Below are 20,936 nucleotides of genomic sequence, written 5' to 3' on the forward strand. Positions count from 1 at the left end.
CATTACAAAAATGTTTTGTTGATATTCAGTAGTAAAGTTCGACTTACGACCATTTCGACTTGCAACTGGTTTCTCGGAACCAAACTCGGTCGTAAGTCGGATGGTAGGTGTATCTAATCAGCCAACCACATGGAAGTACCTCAACATCTTAAAGCATGCAGATATGGTCAAAAGGCTCAGTACTTCAGGCCAAACATCAGAATAGTGAAGAAACACAATCTAAGTGACTATGACCGTAGAGTGATTGTTGGTGCCAGATGGGGTAGTTTGAGTATCTCAAACTGATCTCGTGGGATTTTCACACACAACAGTCTACAGTGGACAGAGAATACACCTACCATCCGACTTATGACCTGCTCGGCATATGACAACTCTACTTACGACCGTGTTTTTTATGCCAAATTTCTGGGAAATAAACAACTGTGTGTTGTACACAGTGTTTATCCTAAACCTTATAGTATAAAATACAGTACTAACAGCATAAAAAGTAAAAAATGAAATACCAAAATAAAACAATAAAATAAAGTCATTACAAAAATGTGATGCTGATATTCAGTAGTAAGGTTTGACTTACGTCCGTTTTGACTTATGACTGGTTGGTCAGAACCAAGCTCGGTCGCAAGTCGGTTGTTACCTGTAGTGTGAGAAACGATAAAACATCTAGTGAGCAGCAGCTCTGTGGGCAAAAACCTTGTTAATGAGAGGACAGAGGAAAATGGCTACGCTAGTTCAAGATGACAGGAACACGACAATAGCTCAAATAGTCACATGTTACAACAGTGGTACGCAGAAGAGCATTTTAATTCACAACATGTCAAACCTTAACCCTTTCAGGGTTGGTGCCGTACTAGTACTCAAATTCTAGCGGCGTCAAATTAAGCAGAAAACAGCTGGTAGGCCTAGATGTGAGAGAATGGGTCTGCATGGTCAGTGCGCTCACTAGGAAAAAATCGGGCACCCAGTGGTGTATTGTGGGAATGCCATTTTAGTACACCTTGTTCACCATGCCTCACAGTAAGAAACACCTCACTCCTTGGCGAATTGGGACACTTTTGTTCCCCAGTGACAGTAATACAGATGGAAGTGTCAGTGAAGATTACTTTCAAGGTTTTCGGGAGGCTGTGACCGAAACTAATGACCATAATACCAGAAATAGTGAGGAAAATCCAGATGACCCTCAACCTTCCACCTCTGGTGCTGGGCCGTCTTGTTCATGTTCAGCTGTACCAGAATGAAAGAGGAAACTCCTTTTCCCATACCCAGGATTCAGATGTGAGCACTGGTGATGATAGTGATAGTGAATATGAACTCCAAGCTCTTGAAAACAGTTCCAGTACCGAGAGTGAAGTGGAATATTCTCCAGTGAAGCATCAGTATATACGACAGTATATGCACTCTGGAAGTGTGCCATATGCTATTCCAAGGGTAAGGAGTGCATCTCGGAGTACATCCTGTGACCATACAACAGGGACAGATAGTGAAAATGATGATGATAGTGTTGCAATTGGGTTGAGAAATGTGGATGCAGCAGCAGATGGTAGTGGTTATAGTGGGGCCAGCCATGAGGCACCAGCAGTGGGCCATGCTGTTACCCACGCTGCTGAGTCAGCTCAGCTACAACAAAGACCAACCCCACCCACCCACCCACCACACCAACCTCCACAACCACCTGTCAGTATCCAGTACCCACCAGCAGACTGCACCTGGGATTGGCAGGAAGCTGCCAATTTTGTTCCTAACCCTTATCACTTTGATGAAAGTCAAAGTGGAATACAGCCATCTTGTACACTTGGGAACAATGCCACTGAACTGGAATGTTTCGAGTTATTCTTTGACGAACTCCTGATGGAAATTATTGTCAGGGAAAGCAACAGATACTTCGATTACACCATGGCATACAATACTTTCACCAAAATCACGCCTACACCAGTGGAAGGAGACAACTGTGGCTGAGATGTATCTTTTGTTTGCCACAATAATGCTTATGCCATATGTGTATAAGCACAGTGTCAAATCATACTGGTCGACAGACCACCTGATTGCAACCCCAGGTTTCAGTGATATTATACCAATGAATCAATTTGTGCTGCTTCACTTCTCAGACAAAACCAGGCCTGACAGAAATGACAGGTTATATAAGATTACGAACGTGTTTGTGTATCTGAAACAGAAATTCCATATGTATTTTTATCCCTTCCAGAAGCTTATTGATGAGTCTTTAACCCTTAAACTGTCCAAATGTAGATCTACGTTCGCTCGCATAGTGCTCCGAACGTAGATCTACATTTTTTTACATGCTTTCTTATGGAGAAAATCAAGGTCGGAGTGCTACGCACACAAACGTAGATCTACGTTTGGACAGTTTAAGGGTTAATTCTGTTCAAAGGAAAACTGTCGCTCAAGCAGTATACACCAAGCAAGAGGAAACGCTTTGGTATAAAGTTGTTTGTGCTTTGTGACTGCTACAGTGGTCTTGTAGTATTGGGCATAATTGGATATAACTGTATTGCATATAATTACCAGAAGTAATACTTAGCTAGATACCAGGAAGTTACTGGGTATCTCTGGTGAAGTGGTTAGAACAATGATGGAACCATATCTTAGTAAGGGCCATATATTATATACTGATAACTGGTGCACAAGCCCTTTACTTACAGAATTCTTGCGAGTGAACATGATAGATGTGTGTGGCACAGTGCGTGCAAATCGTAGACATATGCCCATGTTTGACGCTGGCACTCGTAGAGGTGAGGTGCAGGCATTTGCTGCCAATGACATCATGGCATTTCAGTGGCATGACAGACAAGATGTCACACTGTTGTCATCAGTTCACCCTAATGAAATGGCAGACACTGGCAAGCAGCATAGAGAGAGCAATGAACCCATTCTAAAACCTGCAGCTGAGATGGACTACACCCTCAATATGTGTTCAGTGGACAAATTTGACATGCAGATTGGGTTTGCTGACTGTGTTAGCAAGAGTTATAAGTGGTACATAAAACTTTTTCCATATTCTGGACATTTCCATGCTCAATGCTCATAATATGTATAAGGTGAGGACCAGAAACAAACCACCAAATGGCAAATTTTGTTTGTCTGTCATCAAACAAATAATAATAAAGTACCAAGGAACAGCACCTGCAATAGAAAACCACCCACGAAATTAACAACAATCTTCTCATCTGAGGCCTGGTGATCACTTCCTAATGAAATTCTCTGCTACTGCTTTCAAGAAAAAGGCTCAGAAGAGGTGTTACATCTGTGCACATACAAAAAGAACGCCCACAACAATGCAGGGACACTCGTTTTATGTGCGAGGACTGTAAAACACCATTGTGCATGACACCGTATTTCAAACACTTCCACAGGCTGCAGAACTAAGAACATGTCCAGTGACTGTATATATGTACATATATATAATATAGAAAAAATTGTAATAAACATTTTATTTTGTTCATTTGTGTAAACATGTTTTGTAAACAATATGACAACAGTGTTTGTGCAGTGATTGTGTAGTACAGAAAGTGAATATATACAAAATAGTCCTCATGTTGGTCTCACAGGCCATAAAAGTTACTTGAAAAGAAAAAATATTAAAAAATAATAGAAAAAGGTAGAAAAAACAAAATAAATGATTACCGGGTGACCGGCAGTTGGCGATGTTGCCGTACGCAGTTCAATTTCTGTCAACTTCATGCCTCCATATCTCGTTAAGTATTGATGGCATAATTTTTTTTAGCCTATAAATTTTAGAAAAAAAAAAACTTTTCATAAGAAATTTTTTTTTTTAATATTTTTCGACCCTGAGAACAAGTTTGGGAGAGGGCCTGTCGACCCTCAAGGGACGGGTCATGGGTCGGAGCGTGGAGAGAAAAAAAAAACTCTCCAAATATGAAAATTGAGTTGTTACCAAAAAATAGCTGAACTTTCTGGCTACACTCTGGTATAATTATTATCCTCGTACGATGTTTCTAAAAGGAATTACAGCCATTTATAACAGGCATGGTGACAGCACCTTGCGTCATATTGCGTAACAAGCGCTGACGCGGCATTGTTTATGTTTTTCCCCCCAGTGTTATTTTTATCCTTTTCTTATATCTTTATGTCTCATATAATACAAATTCACCATCTGAGATCATGCCAGAGTGGGCGGAGATAATATGATCAAGTAACCAGTCAGATACCCCAGGGAATATTGCATAAAATGGCCGACACCTCCAGCCAACAAAATACAGTGGACCCCCGCATACCGATGGCATCACATAACGATTAATCCGCATACCTCTTGCTTTAATCGCAAAAATTTTGCCTCGCATACCGCTTAAAAACCCGCTCACCGATTTTCGTCCGAGACGCGTCCAATGTGCGCCCTCAGCCAGCCTCACATGTGCCGCCGGTGGCATTGTTTACCAGCCAGCCTCCGCAGTAACATCCAAGCATACAATCGGAATATTTCGTATTATTACAGTGTTTTCGGTGCTTTTACTGGAAAATAAGTGACCATGGGCCCCAAGAAAGCTTCTAGTGCCAACCCTAGAGCAATAAGGGTGAGAATTACAATAGAGATGAAGAAAAAGATCATTGATAAGTATGAAAGTGGAGTGCGTGTCTCCGAGCTGGCCAAGTTGTATAATAAACCCCAATCAACCATCGCTACTATTGGTGGTACAGCTGCTGCTGCTGCTGCACTGTCAGCTGCTGCTGCTGCTGTAGCATCGTCTGCTGCTGCTGCTGCTGTAGCATCGTCTGCTGCTGCTGTAGCATCGTCTGCTGCTGCTGTAGCATCGTCTGTTGCTGCTGTACCACCGTCCGCTGCTGCTGCTGCTGTAGCATCGTCTGCTGCTGCTGTAGCATCGTCTGCTGCTGCTGTAGCATCGTCTGCTGCTGCTGTAACATCGTCTGTTGCTGCTGTAGCATCGTCTGCTGCTGCTGTAGCATCGTCTGTTGCTGCTGTACCACCGTCAGCTGCTGCTGCTGCTGTAGCATCGTCTGCTGCTGCTGTAGCATCGTCTGCTGCTGCTGTAACATCGTCTGCTGCTGCTGTAACATCGTCTGCTGCTGCTGTAGCACCGTCTGTTGCTGCTGTACCACCGTCAGCTGCTGCTGTACCACTGTCAGCTGCTGCTGTACCACCGTCAGCTGCTGCTGCTGCTGTAGCATCGTCTGCTGCTGCTGTAGCATCGTCTGCTGCTGCTGTAGCATCGTCTGCTGCCGCTGTAGCATCGTCTGTTGCTGCTGTACCACCGTCAGCTGCTGCTGCTGCTGTAGCACCGTTGTTGGTGTGGCTTATTGAGAATACCAAGAAACAATTAACCCCAGAGGATTTGCCACCCAGGATAACCCAAAAAAGTCAGTGTCATCGAAGACTGTCTAACTTATTTCCATTGGGGTCCTTAATCTTGTCTCCCAGGATGCAACCCACACAAGTCGACTAACACCCAGGTGAACAGGGAAAAATGCCTGGAACTAGTGCTCATATTGGTGAATTTAAAGCCAGCAAAGGTTGGTTTGAGAGATTTAAGAATCGTAGTGGCATACACAGTGTGATAAGGCCTGTTCTGGAAGAAAATGCCAAACAGGACCTACAGTACTCAGGAGGAAAAGGCACTCCCAGGACACAGTGTCTCATCAGTCATTGCTGCATCTTCAATAAAGGTAAGTGTCATTTATTCTTCATTTAGTAGACTAGTACATGCACAATATATACTGTGCATGTACTACTCTACTATTGTGCATGTATCCTTCTCTTTGTGTAGGAAAATGTATATTTCATGTGGCAAAAAATTTTTTTTCATACTTTTGGGTGTCTTGCACGGATTAATTTGATTTCCATTATTTCTTATGGGGAAAATTCATGCGCATACCGATTATTTCGCATAACAATGACCCCTCTTGCACGGATTAAAATCGGTATGCGGGGGTCCACTGTATTCCATACCCACGCTAATATCAATTGTGCCATTGTTTACCAACACATGACCATCACCCCGCGGGTTCATACGTAATAATCCATTGTTTTTTGTGATTGCAACTGCTAAATAAGTCACCATGGGCCCAAGGAAAGCTAATGTAAGCCCTTTGGTAAAGAAAGTGAGGAACACGATTGAATTCGAGAAGGAAATCATTGAAAAATATGAGAGAGTGGAGTGCATGTTACAGAGCTTGCCAGGATGTATGGGCAAACCCCATTCAACCATCACTTCAATCATGGCAAAAGGAAAGGAAATAAAGTGTTGTTGTTGTTGTTGTTGTTGCAAAAGGGGTGGATATGCTGACAAAAAGGAGATCACAAATCCTCGAAGAAGTGGAGAGGTTATTGTTGGTGTGGATTACCGAAAAACAGTTAGCAGGAGATAGTGTTACGCAGTCGATAATATGTGAAAAGGCAAGGCAGTTGCACGACAATCTCGTAAAGAAAATGCCTGCAACAAGTGGTGATGCTTGTGATTTTAAGGCCAGCAAAGGTTGGTTTGAGAGATTTAAGAAGCGTAGTGGCATTCAAGTGTGATAAGGCATGGCGAGGCTGCCAGTTCTGACAAAATTGCAGTTGAGAAGTTTGTACAGGAGTTTAAGGAGTGTGTAGACACTGGAGAATTCAAATCCCAACAACTGTTTAATTGTGACGAAACAGGCCTCTTTTGGGAAAAAATGTCAAAGGACCTACATCACGCAAGAGGAAATGGCACTCCCAGGACACAAACCTATGAAGGATAGGTTTACTCTCATGTTTTGTAGTAATGCTAGTGGGGATTTTAAAGTGAAGCCTTTACTGGTGTATCACTCTGAAAATCCCAGTGTGTTCAAGAAAAACAGTGTTGCCAAGAGTAATTTGTGTGTAATGTGGAAGGCTAACAATATGGCATGGGTCACAATGGATATTTTCCTAGACTGGTTTAATGAAGTGTTTGGCCCCAGTGTGAAGAAATACCTCCTGGAAAATAAACTGTCACTCAAGTGCCTCCTGGTAATGGACAATGCTCCTGCTCATCCTCCAGACTTGGAAGAGCAAATAGTGGAGGAGTTTAGTTTCATCACGGTGAAGTTCTTGCCCCCTAATACAACTCCTCTCCTCCAGCCCATGGACCAGCAGGTCATTTCAAACTTCAAAAAACTCTACACAAAAGCAGTGTTTCAAAAGTGCTTTGAAGTGACCTCAGACACAGAATTGACCCTAAGAGAGTTCTGGAAAGATCCCTTTAATATCCTCCATTGCATAAACCTTATAAGTAAGTCTTGGGAGGGAGTGACTTCCAGGACTTTGAACTCTACTTGGAGAAAATTGTGGCCAGAATGTGTAGAAGAGAGGGATTTTGAAGGGTTTGAGGCTGACCCTAAGGAGCCTATGCCAGTTGTGGAATCTATTGTGGCATTGGGGTTGCCTCAGGGGTTGGAGGCGAGTGGTGAGGATGTGGAAGAGTTGGTGGAGGACCACAGGGAAGAGCTAACCACTGAACAGCTAGAAGAGCTTCATCTGCAACAGCAACAGATCACAGCTCAGGAAACTGCTGCAGAGGAGGAGGAGGAAGAGAGATGGAGGAAGGTGCCTTCTTCGAAGATTAAGGACATTTGTGCAAAGTGGACTGAAGTGCAAACATTTATGGATGAACTTCACCCTAACAAAGCTCTTGCAGGCCGTATTGGCAACATGTACAATGACAGTGTTGTCCCCCACTTAAGACAAATCTTAAAGAAATGCCAGAAACAGAGATCTCTGGACAGATATTTTGCGTGACAGGGTTCCAGTGACTCAAGTTGTTCCCAGTGCCAGTGTCTTTAAAAAAAAAAAAAGAGGGGAAGTAACCCCAGATAAGAACTTCATACCTGAAGTCCTAATGGAAGCAGATTCTCCTTCCAAACAATAGTGTACACCTTCCTCCTATCCCCTCCTCCCATCTTCCATCCACCCAGAAGTCTTCAGTAAAGGCAAGTGTAATGTTATTATTTTTTATATGCATGTACTTGATTCCTCATTATTTTCAGTATGTAAATCTTTACTTAATTTGAAAAAAAAATTTATCTTAATATTTTTGGGTGTCTGGAACGGATTAATTTTATTTCCATTATTTCTTATGGTAAAAATGATTTCGCCATTCAGCAATTTCGACTTTTGGCAGGCTCTCTGGAATGGATTAATCGCGAAACTCGGGGGTCCACTGTAGTTGAAAATTGGAAAAATATCACCTGGGTTGATGAATCATGATTTCTGCTGCAGCACATAGATGGTAGGGTCAGAATCTGGCACAAATATGAATCCATGGCTCCATTCTGCATTGCATCAATGGTTCAGACAGGTGGTGGGTAATGTAATGGTGTGAGGGAATGCTTTCCCGACACATTAGGCCCCATAATAACAACCGAGTGTCATTTAAATACCACAGCCTATCTAAGTATTGTTGCTGACCATGTGCCTCCCTTTATGGCCAGTCTATCCATCTTCCAATTGCTACTTCCAGCAGGATAATGTGCCATGTCACAAAGTATATGGCATCTCCAGCAGGTTCTATGAACAAGACAACGAGTTCATTGTACTCTTCAATCCCCAGCATGGATGGAAATATTGGGCATGTTTCCTTACACCTGTTGTCTCTGTTTGCTCAGCAGTAAATAGGTACCTGGGTCTTAGGTGACTGGTGTGGGTCATTCTGGTGGGACAAGACTGAAGAGACCCCAGTGGAAATAAGATACACTCCAATGGCCTCCACAGTCACCAAATATCAATCCAACAAAGCACCTTTGCGATGTGATGGAAAGGGAGATTAACATGCAGCTGACAAATTTGCAGCAACTGTGTGATGCAATCATGTCAACATAAACAAAGAATCTCTAGGGAATGTTTCCAGTGCCTTGTTGAATCTATGCCATGAAGAATTCAAGCTATTCTAGGAGCAATGGGGACCCTACCCAGTATAAGAAGTGTACCTAATTAAGTGGCTACTGAGTGTACAGTAAACTGTTGACTAACTCATGATCTATTAATGTTTTCACATTAACTCGGTTGAGAATTTGCAGCATATTTTCTTTGAATATGCCGTATTTACCAGCATTTAATCCTTTCAGGGTCCAGAGGCCAAATTTCAAAGTGTGCACCAGTGTCCAAGAATTTTTAAAAAATAATTGTTATTTTTTCTTATGAAATGGTAGAATCTTTTTCTGAAAGTAATAAAACAAAAAGTACGAAATTTGATGGAAAATTGACGAAATGATTCTGAAGATTGAGACACTTATGTAGCATATGGGAATCTTTATAAAGATTCCCATATGCTGCATAAGTGTCTCAATCTTCAACTTGTCAGTTTTTCAAACCATTCATCAGAAATGATGCTCTCGCGAATTTTAATGTGACAGCGATATTTACGAATCGGCGATTTCACTGACTGACTCCCTATTTAGGCCAATTACCTTATTACAGTCAACCAAATTCTTAGCTATTACACTAGTATTACATCAATTCTAATGATTGAGCACAAGAAATTGCCAACTCAACTGTTTCAACTACAAAATAAAGTGACTGGAAATTGGTAATTTGGCCAATTTAGTGCAAAGTTCAAAATATTCCAGTTTCAAAAAAGGGTCCAGAATAAATAAAGCAGGCATTCCTGGCACTAAACTAACATTTCCTCTGTTCATTAGTTATGTTTTCAGGCTTTACAAATGAATTCCATTTTGATCTTTAATTCACATAATGAGTTTTTATTCAAACCAAAAAATAGAAGATTTACTGTCATGCAATACTGTAATAATTGTATAAATAATATCAGTACATTTGTAAATGTACATTAGACCCACCAGCTGGAGTGTATTAGACATGTGAGGTAATTTGTTTACTCTTGAACATTGGCAAAAATTTAACATTTCTGCTTCTTTGAGCCCAGTTTCAAGCCTTTTCAGTATAAAACCAAACAAAATCATCTCTATTTCTGTAATATATCTTCCATTCTCTCAAATGAGACCAAGAAATCGCAAATACAACTACAAAAACATACGAAAAAACACTTCAAAGTTGCTGTTTTAATCGAAAATTATGGTCTCAGTTTTTTTTTCTCTCATTATGCACTGTGTGCTGCAGGATTTGTTTTATGTGGTGCACACATACCACAGATGTATTCTCTCATATCTAGGCCCAAATTTACCGCTCACAGCTTATCAGAGTGAGCTGAGCTCATGGCATAGATATACAGTTTGGATCCTCAACGTAAAGCCGTAGATCTATGGCACGGATCCTGAAAGGGTTAATGTATAACAGAGCAAATATAGGGGAAAATATCGCATATTGCGGGTTTAATCCCTTCTGTCTTGCAGTAAGCCTGTGGGTGAAGCCATCGTCTTACTGGGGAGGCCTACTTAACCCTTTGAGGGTTCAAGCCATAGATCTACGCCTTGTCCACAAGGTCCAAGAATTTTCAAAAAAATGTTTCGTTATTTTTTCTTATGAAATGGTAGCTGGAGTTTACCTGGAGAGAGTTCTGGGGGTCAACGCCCCCGAGGCCCGGTCTGTGACCAGGCCTCCTGGTGGATCAGAGCCTTATCAACCAGGCTGTTACTACTGGCTGCACGCAAACCAACATACGAGCCACAGCCCGGCTGGTCAGGAACCGACTTTAGGTGCTTGTCCAGTGCCAGCTTGAAGACTGCCAGGGGTCAGTTGGTAATCCCCCTTATGTATGCTGGGAGGCAGTTGAACAGTCTCGGGCCCCTGACACTTATTGTATGGTCTCTTAATGTGCTAGTGACACCCCTGCTTTTCATTGGGGGGATGTTGCATCGTCTGCCAAGTCTTTTGCTTTCGTAGCGAGTGATTTTCGTGTGCAAGTTCGGTACTAGTCCCTCTAGGATTTTCCAGGTGTATATAAACATGTATCTCTCCCGCCTGCATTCCAGGGAATACAGGTTCAGGAACCTCAAGCGCTCCCAGTAATTGAGGTGTTTTATCTCCGTTATGCACGCCATGAAGGTTCTCTGTACATTTTCTAGGTCAGCAATTTCACCTGCCTTGAAAGGTGCTGTTAGTGTGCAGCAATATTCCAGCCTAGATAGAACAAGTGACCTGAAGAGTGTCATCATGGGCTTGGCATCCCTAATTTTGAAGGTTCTCATTATCCATCCTGTCATTTTTCTAGCAGATGCGATTGATACAATGTTATGGTCCTTGAAGGTGAGATCCTCCAACATGATCACTCCCAGGTCTTTGACGTTGGTGTTTCGCTCTATTTTGTGGCCAGAATTTGTTTTGTACTCTGATGAAGATTTAATTTCTTCGTGTTTACCATATCTGAGTAATTGAAATTTCTCATCGTTGAACTTCATATTGTTTTCTGCGGCCCACTGAAAGATTTGGTTGATGTCCGACTGGAGCCTTGCAGTGTCTGCAATGGAAGACACTGTCATGCAGATTCGGGTGTCATCTGCAACGGAAGACATGGTGCTGTGGCTGACATCCTTGTCTATGTCAGATATGAGGATGAGGAACAAGATGGGAGAGAGTACTGTGCCTTGTGGAACAGAGCTTTTCACCGTAGCTGCCTCGGACTTTACTCTGTTGACTACTACTCTCTGTGTTCTGTTAGTGAGGAAATTATAGATCCATCGACCGACTTTTCATGTTATTCCTTTAGCACGCATTTTGTGCGCTATTACGCCATGGTCACACTTGTCGAAGGCTTTTGCAAAGTCTGTATATATTACATCTGCATTCTTTTTGTCTTCTAGTGCATCTAGGACCTTGTCGTAGTGATCCAATAGTTGAGACAGACAGGAGCGACCTGTTCTAAACCCATGTTGCCCTGGGTTGTGTAACCGATGGGTTTCTAGATGGGTGGTGATCTTGCTTCTTAGGACCCTTTCAAAGATTTTTATGATATGGTAGAGAATCTTTTTCAGAAGGTAATAAAACAAAGTATACAAAATTTGATGGAAAACTGACGAAATTACACTCACAAATTTTACTGCGTCAGAAATATTTACTCATTGGCGATTTTGCCCACTTTGACTCCTATTTTAGACCAATTACATTTTTCCAGACAACCAAATTCTTAGCTATATCACTAGTATTACTTCTATTTTATCGACTGAGCACAAGAAACTTCCCAATCAACTATTTCAACTACCTAATAAAGTGATCAGAAATTGGTAATTTGACCAATTTCACACAAATTTCAAAATATTCCAATTTCAAAATAGGGTCCAGAAAACAATGCAGGCATTCCTGGCACTAAAATAACATTTCCTTGTTAATTAGTTACATTTCCAGGCTTTACAGATGAATTCCATTTTGATTATTAACAAAGAATTTTTATTCACATCAAAAAATAGAAGATTTACTGTTATGCAATACTATAATAATTGTATAAACACTATCAATGCATTTGTGAACATATATCAGACCCACCAGTTTATGTGCATTGGAAACGTGATGTCACTTGTTTACTCTTGAACATCAGCAAAATTCAAAGATTTCTGCTCCTTTAGAGCTCAATTTCAAGCTATTTTCAGTGCTAAAACCAATCAAAATCATCTATAATTTCTATAATATGTCTTCCATACTATCAAATGAGACCAAGAAACCATGAATACAACCATAAAAACTATACAAAAATACACCGCAAAGTCAGTGTTTCAATCCAAACACAGGATTTGTTTGATATGGTTCATACTTACCACAAAAATCCATTCTCTCATATCTAGGCCCAAATTTACCACTCACAGCTCATCTGAGCGAGCTGAGCTCATGGTGTAAAAACTACAGCCTGGACCATGTGGATAAGGCGTAGATCTACGGCTTTGACCCTCAAAGGGTTATTAAATGTACACAACCTCCCTTGCCTCAGTGCTCCGCTTGTACACATTAAATACCATAATTAGCCTGTGATAGTGACTTGTTCACTATCCTGACTTGTTCACTATCCTGACTTGTTCACTATTTTATATTCTCAGCATCCCATCTCACCTCCGAATAGTAAAAATGGCACCCAAAAGGAATGTGAGTGATCCTCGAGTGCAAAGAAGCACAAGCACGAAAGCATTGACGTTTTGAAGAAAATAGATGAGCTTAGGAGTGGCAGATGTGTGGAGACAAAATAAGCCTATGGCCTGAATGAGGCATCAATTTGTAACCAGGTTATGACCTGAAAAGGTGGAGGAGGCATAGGACAGACAACAGCCAAAAAAGACAAAGGTTAATGAGTGGATTACACACACATTAATAAGGCAAAAAAGCCTGAAGTGATGATCATTTAATGACAGGCTTGATAACCTGAACCCTTAAAACAAGAGATGCTAAGCCAATGGTGATACTCTAAATCTCTTTTACAACCTAGTCAAAATTGGAGATCTAAAGAATATACAGCAAACCTTCAAAACTCAAATCCAAATTCCTTAATTACAGTGGCCCCTTGGGTATTGGCTGTAATCCGTTCCAGAAGCTCGGCCTAAAACTGAAATGGCTGAACACCGAAATATTCCGATAAGAATTAATGTAAATACAATTAATCCGTTCCATACCAAAATATTAACAAAAAAATTTTTTTTAACAATTAGATCAGAATTGCATACCTGTACTGAATACTAATGCTGGCTTCTGGAATGCCTGCTACACTCCCTCCTACACTCCCTCCTACACTTCACGCTTAAATTCCATGGTGTTTTTCATTTTCTTTACCACAGGAACTTTACTAGGAACCTTCTTTAAAGCCATTGTTACTTATTTCACACTCGCACTGCAAAAAAAAAAAAAATGGAAAACAAGCAAAATGTGTGGATGTATGAGCAGAAGCTTCCTCACACACCAAAAGACACAGACTGATGCACAAGTAGCCCCAGCCAGTGGACGAACGCATCTGAAACGGCTGAAACCAAAATAATGGCCGATCACTGGGAGCCAAAAAAAACCGCCTGATAGCCGATAACAGGAACGGCCGATATCCGAGGGTACACTGTACAGTGGAACCTCAAAAATTAAACGTATCACATATTGAACGTTTCGAAAATAGGACCATTTTTTCGGACAAACTGTGTCCCTATTATCGAACGCGCCCCTATTTTCGGACCCCTGGGTACGGGACCTGTCTGCCGCCCGCTGTCCACGTCCCCGTGCAGGCACTGTGAGCAGTCTAGCTTTGTTTATGCTTGAGTGAACACTAACCTGCGCTCTCATTCACGCATTTTACGATTATTTCGTTGTGTTTAGTGCTTGTGGGACTGTGAAATAAGCTGCCATGGGCCCAAAGAAACTTGCTAGTGGTACCCCTGTGCTAAAGAAAGTGAGAAACACCATAGATGTGAAGAAGGAAATAATACAGAAGTATGAGAGTGGTGCGAGACTTGCTGAGCTTGCCAAGATGTATGGGAAAAAAAAAGTCGACCATCGGTTCTATCCAGTCAAAGAAAGAACAAATCAAGGAAGCTGATGTTGCGAAAGGTGTTAATATAGGGAGTGGATGAGGTGCCTTCTTCAAAGATTAAGGAGATTTGTACCAAGTGGAATGTTTGTGCAGAAGTACCACCCTGAGCAAGCTGAAACAAGCCATCTTTGCAACAAGTTCAGTGACAGAACCATGTCCCATTTTAGGGAAATGTTAAAGAGGCGCCAGAAACAGAGGACTGTGGACAGTTATTTTGTGAGACAGGGGTCCAGTGACTTAAGCTGGTCCTAGTGGCATTCAAAGACAGAAGGGAAGTAACCCCAGAGAGGGCTTTACCTAAAGTTCTCATGGAGGGGAGTTCTCCTTCCAAACACTAACCCCAACTCCCTCTCTCCTCCTCCCTATCTTCCAGATGCCATCACCAATCTTCAATAAAGCTAAGTAAAAATGTTATTTTATATGTATTACTATACATAATTAAAAACTATAGTATTTGTTGTATGTAAAAACTGTAATTAATCTCTATAAAATGTATTTTTTGTGTGAATATTTTTAGGTTTCTGGAACGGATTAATTGTATTTCCATTATTTCTTATGGGAAATATTGCTTCGAATTTCAGACTTTTCCAATTAAGAACTAGCTCCTGGAACGGATTAAGTTTGATTTTTGAGGTTCCACTGTATTACAAATGTCAGCAAAAAAAGCTAATTCATAACCTATACAGCAGGGCCCCGCTATACGTACAGTGTTTCGCTAACAGACATTTCAAATTACGTATGACCAAAACTTGCTATATGCCTCCCCCCATCCGACTCTCAAATATGGTCACCATGCACTACCTGGTTTGTTTACATTCTCTGAGTTCCACATCTCTCCATGTCCAGAAACTTTCCAAAATTTCAAGTGTTTTAAAGTTATTGCATATTTTATATGTACAGTTGAACCCCAGTACTCAAACTTAATTTGTTCCAGAAGGCTGTTCGAGTGCCAGATGAATTTTCCCCAACCACTTTTTTTTTTTTTTTTTTTTGGCTGTTATCACTCATCTTCTTAGGCCCCATGGTGACTTATTTATACAATATAAAAAACACCAAAAAATGCAAAGAAACACAAAATAGTTTACAGCAAAGTTCAGGCAGGTCGTGTTTGTTTGGTCGAGTGCCGAGCAAACGGTCGACTACAGAGTGATTCTTTTACCAAACAGTGTGAGAATACTGAATTGTTTGAGTAAGGAGCTGTCTGAGTACCAAGGTTCCGCTGTGCTCTGATAATTTTACTTATGCGTACTTGTCCCTAAACAGACTTACTCACTTTGCTGGCATGCAGGTACACATTAAAATCATCAAGAGTGTCCCTCTAGTCCTGACACCTGATGTACTAATACGTAACAATAATAATCACTCTTGGGCACATTAAATGTCTTACTTTACGTTAACAGACACTTTCATTAATCCATCTATGATATTTTCTTCAAAATTATTTAACCCTTTCAGGGTTGGTGCTGTACTAGTACGGCTTGCATGCCAGGGTTGGTGTCGTACTAGTATGCATAAATTCTAGCACCTTCAAATCTAGCGAGAGAAAGCTAGTAGGCCTACATATGAAAGAATGGGTCTATGTGGTCAGTGTGCACAGTATAAAAAAAAATCCTGCAGCACACAGTGCATAATGAGAAAAAAAAACTGACCGTGTTTTTGGTTTAAAACAGTGACTTTGCAGTGTATTTTTGTATGCTATTTATGGTTGTATTTCCTGGTCTCATTTTATAGAATGGAATACATATTACAGAAATTGAGAGGATTTTTATTGGTTTCACAATGAAAAGTACCTTGAAACTGAGCTCAAAGTAGCAGAAGTGTTCGATTCTTGCCAAAGTTCAGAAGTAAATAAATCAAGCCATGCGTCCAATACGCGTCAACTGGCAAGCCTAATATTCTTTCACAAGTGCGCTGATATTATTTATACCAATTCTACACTAATGCAGTAGTCTGCATAACAGTAAATCTTCTATTTTTTGTGAGAATAAAAATTCAAAGTGGAAAGCAAAAGAAATGTAACAGAGGCCTGGGGACATGACTAATGAACAGAGGAAATGTTATTTTAGTGCCAGGAATGTGTCTTGTTTATTCTGGACCCTATTTGGAAATTGGCATCTTTCAAAATTTGTGTGAAATTGGCAAAATTGCCAATGGTCCGAAATTGGCAAAATTGCCAATTTCGGGCCACTTTATTGGATAGTTGAAATCGGTAAATGGGAGGTTTCTTGTACTCGTTCGATAGAAAAAATGGAGTTCTAGCAAAATAGTTATGATTTTGTCGACTGGTACAGTGGAATTAGCCGAAAATAGGGCTCAAAGTGGGCGAAATCGCAGATGCGTAAATATCGTCGAGACCGCAAACTTCGCAACAGCATAATTCCATAAGTTTTCCATCAAATACATACTTTTGGTGTCATTATGATTGGGAAAAGATTCTCTATCATTTCATGAGAAAAAATTAAAATTTTTTTTTCAAAAAATTTCCGACCCTGAGAACACGTTCAGGAGAAGGCCTGCCGACCCTGAAAGGGTTAAGAAACACATTACGTGGCATATAAACATGATGCATACACCCACAGCACAAATTTCACGTAAATATGAGATTTAGCCGGAGGGAGGAAATGAATTACATTTTCTCTGGTCCAGCACTAGGGAAAATGTCTATCAATGCGTATTTGGCCCAGTCACTCCCCTTCATGTATTTGGCTTTCTTTACAATTCTCGACATGACTTAATCACTTCTCTATTGTTTATAATGGCATTTAAAGGCAGTTGTCAGAAATGATTCAACTCGGTGAACGTATGTCTAGGCTACTTTATATATCGTATACAGCATCTCCTCACTTAATGACGGAGTTCCGTTCCTAAGATCACGTCGGTAAATGAATTTGTCGCTAAGTGAGGAGCATACTATAATAGGTTTGTGTCGACCATCTTTGCTATTGCTTTAACCCTTTGAGGGTTTCGGCCGTACTAGTACGGCTTACGACCCAGGGTTTTTGGACATACTAGTAGTACGCCTAAATTCTAGTGCTCTCAAATCTAGTAGGAGAAAGCTGGTAGGCATACATATGAAAGAATGGGTCTATCTGGTCAATGTGCGCAGTATAAAAAAAATCCTGCAGCACACAGTGCATAACGAGAAAAAAAAAACTAACCGTGTTTTTGGAATAAAACAGCAACTTAGCACTGTATTTTCGTATAGTATTTATTATTGTATTCTAGTTTTCTTGGTCTCATTTTATAGAATGGAAGACAAATAAGTGAACAGTATTTAGATAAGGCTAAAGAGGTCTTTGTGGCATTTATGGATTTGGAAAAGGCATATGACAGGGTGGATAGGGGGGCAATGTGGCAGATGTTGCAAGTGTATGGTGTAGGAGGTAGGTTACTGAAAGCAGTGAAGAGTTTTTACAAGGATAGTGAGGCTCAAGTTAGAGTATGTAGGAAAGAGAAATTATTTCCCAGTAAAAGTAGGCCTTAGACAAGGGCCTTAGACAAGGAAGTGTGATGTCACCCTGGTTGTTTAATATATTTATAGATGGGGTTGTAAGAGAAGTAAATGCGAGGGTCTTGGCAAAAGGCGTGGAGTTAAAAAATAAAGAATCACACAAAGTGGGAGATGTCACAATTGCTCTTTCCTGATGACACTGTGCTCTTGGGAGATTCTGAAGAGAAGTTGCAGAGATTGGTGGATGAATTTGGTAGGGTGTGCAAAAGAAGAAAATTAAAAGTGAATACAGGAAAGAGTAAGGTTATGAGGATAACAAAAAGATTAGGTGAAGAAAGATTGGATATCAGATTGGAGGGAGGGAGTATGGAGGAGGTGAATGTATTCAGATATTTGGGAGTGGACGTGTCAGCGGATGGGTCTATGAAAGATGAGATGAATCATAGAATTGATGAGGGGAAAAGGGTGAGTGGTGCACTTAGGAGTCTGTGGAGACAAAGAACTTTGTCCTTGGAGGCAAAGAGGGGAATGTAAGAGAGTATAGTTTTACCAACGCTCTTATATGGGTGTGAAGCATGGGTGATGAATGTTGCAGCGAGGAGAGGCTGGAGGCAGTGGAGATGTCATGTCTGAGGGCAATGTGTGGTGTGAATATAATGCAGAGAATTCATAGTTTGGAAGTTAGGAGGAGGTGCGGGATTACCAAAACTGTTGTCCAGAGGGCTGAGGAAGGGTTGTTGAGGTGGTTCGGACATGTAGAGAGAATGGAGTGAAACAGAGTGACTTCAAGAGTGTATCAGTCTGTAGTGGAAGGAAGGCGGGGTAGGGCTCGGCCTAGGAAAGGTTCGAGGGAGGGGGTAAAGGAGGTTTTGTGTGCGAGGGGCTTGGACTTCCAGCAGGCATGCGTGGGCGTGTTTGATAGGAGTGAATGGAGACAAATGGTTTTTAATACTTGACATGCTGTTGGAGTGTGAGCAAAGTAACATTTATGAAGGGGTTCAGGGAAACCGGCAGGCCGGACTTGAGTCCTGGAGATGGGAAGTACAGTGCCTGCACTCTGAAGGAGGGGTGTTAATGTTGCAGTTTAAAAACGGTAGTGTAAAGCACCCTTCTGGCAAGACAGTGATGGAGTGAATGATGGTGAAAGTTTTTCTTTTTCGGGCCACCCTGCCTTGGTGGGAATCGGCCAGTGTGATAATAATAATAAAAAATAATAAAAAAAAGACATAGAAATTGAGATGATTTTGACTGGTTTTACAATGAAAAGTACCTTGAAATTGAGCTCAAAGTAGCAGAAATGTTCGATTTTTACCAAAGTTCAAAAGTAAACAAATCATGCCAAGCGTCCAATACACGTCAACTGGTGAGTAATATTCTTTCACACGTGCGCTGATATTATTTATACCATTTCTACACTAATGCAGTAGTCTGCATAACAGTAAATCTTCTATTTTTTGTGAGAATAAAAATTGAAAGTGGAAAGCAAAAGAAATAAGAGGGGCCTGGGGATGTGACTAACAGAGGAAATGTTATTTTAGTGCCAGGAATGTCTTTCTTGTTTATTCTGGACCCCATTTGGAAATTGGCATCTTTTGAAATTTGTGTGAAATTGGCAAAATTGCTAAATTTTGACCACTGTATTGGATAGTTGAAATCAGTAAATGGGTGGTTTCCTGTACTCATTCAATAGAAAAAATGGAGTTCTAGCAAAATAGTTTATGATTTTTGTCGACTAGTACACAGGAATTGGCCGAAAATTGGGCTCAAAGTGGGCAAAATCGCCAATGCGTAATCATCATCGAGACCGCTAACTTCGCGAGAGCATAATTCCATAAGTTTTCCATCAAATTTCATACTTTTGCTGTCATTATGATCGGGAAAAGATTCTCTATCTTTTCACAAGAAAAAATAATTTTTTTTTTTTTAAATTTGGCCGACCCTGAGCACAAGTCTCGGAGAGGGCCTGGCGACCCTCAAAGGGTTAATGTCACCTTTGCACCATTTACAACATTTTTAAATGTTTATACAGTAGTGTACTGTATATTGTAATTAACCCTTAAATGGTCCAAACATATATATACGTTTTTTCAACATCTGAAAGTATGTAAAAAATGTAGATTTTTTTTTTTGTTTTACATGTGAAAACATGTAAAAAAACTTTTATCTACATTTTTTTTGTTATATTTGAAAACATGTAAAAAAAAAGTAGAGCTACTTTTGTAGCACTACGAATTTGAACGTCGATCTGTTTGGACCGTTTACGGGTTAACAGAATAGAAGAAGTCAGCTCTAAGATACATTATTTAGGTATGCATACTGGTCAGAGAGCCCATCGTAAGCCCAAGTCATCGGTAAACGAGTAAATTGTTAAGAGAGGAGAGGCTGTATTATGTTTAGGTGTGGGAGCCAGGCGAGCTACACAACTACACCTACCAGGCTACCTACACCTGACTTCCTACAAAATATTATTCACCTCTCACCCTACATTAAGAAGGTAAGTAATGAATGTACTGCATTAAGTATTTTATTTTTCATTGTTTTTTGCTGCCTAGTTCTACTGTTAGCTTAATATACGTTACTGTAAACTTGTTATTTGGCATTTATATGCATTTATAAGTGGAAAAAATGGCCCTAGTTTTCTTCTAGAGGAAAGTTAAGCTAGATCTATCAGCCAGGATGTGGTACCTATGTTAGACCAAATGCTCCTATCACGAACAGCCTGAGTGACCAGGCCATCAAACAGGATTAGACAGACTAGGCCAAGGGAACAATGATCCATCGGAATCGACTACTGGTAGAGACACCAAGCAAAGACAATATTGTATCCCTGTGTTGTAGATTAAAGGTACATGTCTTTTTTTTCTCTCTCTCTCTCAACAATTCAGCCGTCTCCCACCGAGGTAGGGTGACATGTCCATACAGTGATAAATTTGGTATTCCTAAAAAGAAAAAAAAAAAATAATTGAAACTACTCTTTACTGGAATCCCTTCAAAGAAAATGTTTTTTTCTTACCTGCATTTTAGTATCACATTCATGGGCCTCCTTTAGAAGACTGAATAAAAGGCCAAAAATAGTTGGGAGATATGGC

The 20,936-nt window shown here is 40.6% G+C and overlaps 1 protein-coding gene across 1 annotated transcript in view; it reads right to left on the reverse strand.

The window, feature by feature from the left end:
* The window catches only part of Impbeta11 (importin beta11), a 219,058-nt gene that overhangs the window by 148,841 nt on the left and 49,281 nt on the right, over positions 1-20,936 (reverse strand). The window contains exon 4 of the mRNA XM_070085867.1: positions 20,861-20,936. This exon is cut by the window's right edge and continues 1,151 nt beyond it. Coding sequence (XP_069941968.1) covers positions 20,861-20,936 — 76 coding nt within the window. The remainder of the gene's footprint in view (positions 1-20,860) is intronic.

The sequence above is a fragment of the Cherax quadricarinatus genome, chromosome 17, assembly GCF_038502225.1.
Source record: "Cherax quadricarinatus isolate ZL_2023a chromosome 17, ASM3850222v1, whole genome shotgun sequence".
Classification (NCBI taxonomy): domain Eukaryota; kingdom Metazoa; phylum Arthropoda; class Malacostraca; order Decapoda; family Parastacidae; genus Cherax; species Cherax quadricarinatus.